The following is a 6,933-nucleotide window of genomic DNA, read 5'->3' as shown; positions in this document are numbered from 1 at the left end:
CACGACCAAAAACTCCTACATTCACTCCTTTTTTCTTAAATATAGGAATTAATGATTCACCTTAATTGTAGGAGGTCTTTGGTTACATATTCGTCATACATTATCATAAAGAGAACTGTAATCAGATTCATGGCGTGGTGTTTTAAAACAACTGGATAAAATTGACTATGATTCAAGTCATGGTGTTTTATCTGGAGACATTATTCATGGCGTGGTGTTTTAAACATCTATGATTCAAGTCATGGTGTTTTATCTGGAGACATTGTTCATGGCGTGGTGTTTTAAACATCTATGATTCAAGTCATGGTGTTTTATCCGGAGACATTGTTCATGGCGTGGTGTTTTATCAATACAAAACATTCCCAGATTTTAAAACACCATGACTATGATTCAAGTCATGGTGTTTTATCTGGAGACATTGTTCATGGCGTGGTGTTTTAAACATCTATGATTCAAGTCATAGATAAAACACCACGCCATAAACAATGTCTCCAGATAAAACACCATGACTTGAATCATAGTCAATGTCTCCGGTTTTTTAAAACACCACGCCATGAAAAATGTATGATTCATAGATAAAACACCACGCCATTAACAATGTCTCCAGATAAAACACCATGACTTGAATCATAGTCAATGTCTCCAGTTTTTTAAAACACCACGCCATGAACAATGTATGATTAAAAGATGTTGCGATTAAAAGATGATGAAGAATATAAAACAATCAGATGTATAATGTTTCCTAAAATTTCTCCTAATTCAAAATTCAATTCAAACCTTAAAAAACTCATCGACAGTTTTTTTTTTGGCAGTTATTCTTGGAAATCAATTAAATGATAAAAATGTCAAATTACTAATATACCCTTTTGAATTAATTAGGATAAAGGACACTTGTCATTCCCAAATTATTTCTCACACTTCTCACAAAAGTCCCACTTTTTACAGGATCCTCTACCACTTTTGATATATATGCTATAATGAAAAATAAATTTTATTTAAGTGTAACATATTAAATGGAAAACTATATTGTTATACAATTTTACAAAATCTCATTATATGTTCTGATCTGCAATAAATTTTTTAATTACGAAAAGTAGGGTGTTGTTATCCAATTTTACATGGTTTATGGGCGCCACTTGGGTTCGTAGATGGATTCAAATACCCTAACCCATAAAATTCCCATGCCTGCACTTGTTACCTTCTCGTTGATTTCTATGCTTTTGAGGCGAAATCTATTTTGTACATGATTCAAACTCTCTCTCTCTCTCTCTATATATATATATACACACACACGCACGCACGCACGCACGCACGCACGCACGCACGCACGCACGTACGTACGTACGTACGTACGTATGTATGTATGTATGTATGTATGTATGGTATCAATAAGAAGCACGTTTAAGAATTTTGTACCTTTGGTCATTTTTAGGGATGTTAATCGCGTCAGGCTGACGGGTTAAATACTTCTGACCTAACCCAACCCATATAATAGTATTTGTGTTGTTTTATGTGCCCCACCCCCCTAAAATCGTTCGTGTGTCAGGTTTACCCATTTAATATTTCATTTCAGAATGTGAGTAAAACTTTGGAAGTTAGTAACAAATTAAACAATCGTTACTCTGAGTCAATTGAAACTTTTTTTTTGTAATTAGTGTCCTTTAAATTGTTTTTGTTTCCTCGTCTCTTATTCCAAATTAACAAATTTAGGTTAATGTATTCAGCTTAAGATTAGAAAATGTAAATGGGATAGGTACTTAAAACTAATAAAATAAAATTCTTAGAAATGAAAAGTTGGTGAAATGATTAATCTCAAAAGAAAAAATTAATTTCATTATTAAAATGAAAAAAAAAATAATTCAATTTCTAAAATGTCATACTTCGAAGAAAAACTAAAAATCCAGATATACTTAACTTAAGTGAAAAGTTGGTGAAAAGATTAATCTCAAAAGGAAAAATTAATTTCATTGTTAAAATGGAAAAAAATAATCATTTTTAGAATGTCATACTTAGAAGAAAAACTAAAAATCCAAAACTTAACTACAAATATTTTTCTTCGTTTACACGTTTCTTAACAAGTCTAACAAGTTGCGGACTATAACGTTGCGTCAAAAATTATTATAATGATGCATTTATACTAACATGTGAAATGTGTCTAACTATTACTAAATACTTTTCATCTTTTACACGTATATTAACAAGTCTAACAATCTACTGATTACAACGTTGCGTCAAAATCATTATAAGACCATGTGTAGTGGTGAACTAACATAATGCCCCCATCATGGGGCATTATCCGACACATGGCATCCTAGTCAGCGTTGGGGCATTATAGCAAAAGTGGCGTAGTGGGGCATTATGCCAATAACCCCCATTCAATCATTTCACAATTATTTTTTTTAACTTAAATACTTCATTAAATTAAAAAAAAATACAATACTAGAAATAAAAAAAATATCCGATTAAATAAAAAAAACAAAAAAAAAAAAAACACTAGAAAATATTACATATCTAAACTACAAGGATCAAAATTTAAATATTCAAAAGTTAATTTTAAAACCATATCTAAACCACAGGGACCAAAGTTGTAAAAAAGTAAACTTTTTAAAACCTTCTGCAGGCCATCTTCTTCGACAAAAAACTCCGGCCAGCCAACACATAAACAAAAAACTCCGGCCAGCCAACACTGAAACAAAAAACTCCGGCCAGCCACAAAACTGAAACACAAAACTCCGGCCAGCCACAAAACTGAAACACAAAACTCCGGCCAGCCACATGGTCGCAAACGATTGGTCAATTTCTAGTCCCTCCAGCGTTTTATTTAAAACGCCAAACACATTTTTTTTCAAAAAAAAAACGCCCCAAAACGCCTAGCGTAGTGGGGAGCCGGGCGTTTTCCGGCGTTTTCGGGCGGTATAAGGGGGGAACACGCCCCAGTACGCTTGGTCTAACGATGCATATATCTATACTAACAATATGTAAAACGTGTCTAACTATTACAATGATACGTCTAAAACTCTCAAGGCTTGGATATGATTTTATGAGGGTGTGTCCAATATATTACAATTGTGGTTCCAAAACCAATTGCAACAAATGGACACAACTAGCCCCCTCCTAAGAACTCATGAATATACGTAGCATCGTGAAAACTGCCTACTCCTGCACTTTTTTACATTTTTTAATTATAACTTCCCCTATGTTATAAATAAACTTTTAAACGCACCAAAAGGTTTGTGCTAATAAATCAAAGTCACGAAGTCAATATTCCAATATGCATGTCAAGGTCTCCCAACAACTTTGTGGCATGATTCATAACACTATTGTATTGCCTTCTAAAGTCAACAATTTCCTTTGCTACATTTGTGCTTTTTTAACCACTTAAATACCACGTTGCACCTGTAATGATCTGAAATTAACCCACACCATTTTTGTGGTGGACAAGTATCATACCACTACTTCATGGAACATTTATTTATGCTACTTTTTTGGAAATTTGTGACACTTAATTCTTTTTTTTTTTTGAACGGCAAATTTGAATCACTGACGGAACACTGGAGTATCATCGTGCCACCAGCAGAACCACCCGATCATATCCATCTCCACTAGGCAATAATGCCTATACACCAATTCAGCAGGAAACCCAATAAATCTGGGAAAACCCCCCTATACACCAATTCAGGAAGAAACCCAATAAATCTGGGAAAACCCCCGTTGTGGGAATCGAACTCATGACCTAATAGTCATAAGCCTTATCCCACCCCTAAAATACCACTAGGCTATAATGCCATGGGTTGTGACACTTAATTCTACTTTCCCTATAACTATTTACATCCTTCAGTTCCCAACATAACTTGGTATCTTCAAAGAGATCAAGCAAAGTTGATATGACCCATGGACAGACAGACCCATCAGCCCGGCCCGCTAGCTAAGATACGACTCAAACACAAAATCAGTGACCGTTTCTTGGACCGGATCACAAGTGAAGCCAAGCCAAGCATGTTACAATTTCCTTTTTTTGTACTTAATCAATGTTTTTAAGAAATAAAGTATATGAGAAAATTGTCCCAAAAGTGTCTCTGTTCTTAGACTGTGGGGTATGGGGCTGGCCCGGCCCCAAACCCCCGCCCCACCATACCGTCTTCAATGTGGGTCAGCCCAGCGAAGCCCCCCCAAGCCACGTGTCAACCCATGCCCCAAACCCCCGCCCCACCATACCCCACGGTCTTATATAATAGCCATCTCGAATCGCACAAGCCCTCAGGAGTTACAGGTTTGTGTTAAATATCACATGATCAGAACTCGATAATCTTTTGGTATGTCGTATGAATCTGTGAAGTTACGAAAATGCCAAAATAAGAATGGTAAAAGTAGCATTATATCGAAACAGAAAGACATAAACAGTTGGACATCAAACCAAACTAACAATCACCAAAAAAGCAACTTCATTTGAACCAAATGCAAAATGAACAAGCAGCTCTACTTCTACTGATCTCATTTTCATTTCATACAGTTTATCAACTAACTAAATTCATATCCGCATACCATCTCAAGTATCCACCGATTTGGATAAATGCTCTTCGATTTCATTCCAAGTTTGAAGATTTTTAGGAAACCTTTCTTTTATCTGTTCAACAAGCTCCCTTGCCTCTTGAACCTTTGAGCTGTTGGCAAGCCCTGCAACAAGCAACTTCATAGTCGAAAAATTCGGCACCCAATCTTTCTCCATACTCTGCTTGCAAACAGTTAACGCGGCTTCGAAATCACCAGCTTTGCACATATAACTAATCAGTGTAAAGTAGCAATCACTGTTAGGTTTAAAGCCACTGTTTATCATTTTGTTAAACAAGTTCTTAGCTTCATCCAGCTTCCCCTCCTTGCAATACCCGTGAATCAAATGACAATACGTGACCGAATTAGGCTTCATCCCACTTAACAAAAGCCCATCAAGCAACTCATTTGCTTCTTCAGTCTTCTTAAGCTTACAGAGGCTTTGAATCCTAGTGTTATACGTTGCGATCCCGATAGGGACTTCGTACTTCCTCATCATCTCCAACACCTTTCCTACTTCCTCAAACTTCTCTTCTTTATAAAACCCGGCTATTAAAGTACCAAACGTAGTCGCATTCGGCTTGCAGTTCTTCCTAACCATCTCAGCAATGACCGAAAAACTCGAGCCCGATAAACCCGACTCACAAAACGACTTGATCACAGTGTTATAAGTATCAAGATTAATCTTCACCCCGTATCTACCCGGAAACTCAAGATAAACACGTTTCGCCTCGTCATATCTCTTAGCCAGCATACACGAAAACAACAAAGCGTTTAAAGATTTCGCATTTTGATCAACACCTAGTTGAGGCATTTTATCAAACAGTTGGAAGGCATGATCCAACAACCCAGCTTGCCCGTAATAAATAATCGCGTGAGCGATAAACTTCTCGTTTTTCAAATCGGGTCGGGTTTGAAGCAGCTCTTGAATGAAATTATGTATACCGTCAAAGTATTTCAAACCGGTGAGCTTGGAAATGGCGATTGAAAATGCTAAGCGATCAAGATGGGATTCGGGTGTGAGTGAAGCTGCTCGACAGATTTCGGTTATACGTTGTGGGTTCTTCTCAGTTTTGAGGAGGGTAAGAGCGGCGCGTGATTTATCCTTGCTGGAGAGGGGGGTGTTGGAATCGGGGTTTAGGATTGATGAAAAATGTCGAGGCTGAAAGTGATGAGAGGAGGTGAAATGTAGACGATCAAAAGTGTTAAGCTGTCGAAGCTTGATGATGGAAGCCATTGATGATGTCCGAAACTGAATGTTAGCAACCAGAGGGGTTTAGTTTATAAGGAATTAGGGTTTTGCAATGAGACAATTTGAGAGCAAAAAGGAAGTGTACAACAAAATTTGTTTCCACTCGTTTGTAAATTGCTCGGAAAATCCTCGTTTGAAAATTGCTCAGTTGTAAACAAATCGCTCTGTTTGGTTCGGTTTGAAAACAAGCCAAGCATGATCGAAAGTCCGCTCGGCTCAGTTCAGCTTGAATTATTATTTTTAATTAGTATATATATACATATACATATACACATACACATACATATATAAACATGTAGTGTGAGGTTCATTGGGGAACACTAAAAAAATGGGGAACAGTGGGGAACCGACTCAAACGAACTCCGATTAGACTCATTCCAGCGGCGTTGGAACCGTCTCGTCGAACCCTAACTATGATCTTTTAACCCTAAACCCTAAATCATAACCCCTAAACCCTAAATATATTAGGGTTTGGCTTTTAGGGTTTAGCCTTAGGGTTTAGCTTTAGGGTTTATCTTTAGGGTTTAGAGTTTAGCTTTAGGGTTTAGGGTTTAGCTTTAGGGTTTAGCTATAGGGTTTAGCTTTAGGTTTAGCCTTTAGGGTTTAGCTTTTAGGGTTTATAGTTTAGATTTTACGGTTTAGCTTAGAATTTAGCCTTATTTTTTAGCTTTAGGGTTTAGAGTTTAGGAGTTAGGATTTAGGGTTTAGGGTTAAGAGATCTTAGTTAGGGTTCGACGAGCCGGTTCCAACGCCGCTGGAATGAGTCCAATCGGAGTTCGTTTGAGCCGGTTCCCCGCTGTTCCCCACTTTTTTAGTGTTCACCAATGAACCTTCCCCTAAACATGTATATACACAAATATAAATTATACATACACACACACACACACACCTATATATATATATACACATTACACATACATATATACTTAAATATAAATTAAATATATACCACTCTATTATATTCTGGTCCACTATATACAAATTTACAACTATATCTATACGTACTAGCCCAACCACGCCAATAAAAAAATTAATATCAAATCTAAAAGTTAAACCCTAAACCGATAAACGACAGGCTGCTCATCACCTCAATGTTTCATGTCATTACCCTAAGTCGATCGTCTCCTACTCTC

General features: G+C 36.8%; 1 protein-coding gene across 1 annotated transcript; it reads right to left on the bottom strand.

The window, feature by feature from the left end:
- Nucleotides 1-4,416: 4,416 nt before the first annotated feature.
- On the bottom strand, nucleotides 4,417-5,932 carry LOC110939644 (pentatricopeptide repeat-containing protein At1g61870, mitochondrial). Its single transcript, XM_022181219.2, has one exon. It carries the CDS (start codon nucleotides 5,783-5,785, stop codon nucleotides 4,547-4,549), a length of 1,239 nt encoding a protein of 412 aa, XP_022036911.1. The 5' UTR covers nucleotides 5,786-5,932; the 3' UTR covers nucleotides 4,417-4,546.
- Between the last annotated feature and the right edge of the window lie 1,001 nt (nucleotides 5,933-6,933).

Source organism: Helianthus annuus, chromosome 5 (assembly GCF_002127325.2).
Source record: "Helianthus annuus cultivar XRQ/B chromosome 5, HanXRQr2.0-SUNRISE, whole genome shotgun sequence".
Taxonomy (NCBI): Eukaryota; Viridiplantae; Streptophyta; class Magnoliopsida; order Asterales; family Asteraceae; genus Helianthus; species Helianthus annuus.
This window is presented reverse-complemented; position numbering and strand designations above follow the sequence as displayed.

What these genes read in the sequence shown, in the direction of transcription:
- LOC110939644 (XM_022181219.2), bottom strand. Translation starts at nt 5,785, where the DNA reads ATGGCTTCCATCATCAAGCTTCGACAGCTTAACACTTTTGATCGTCTA.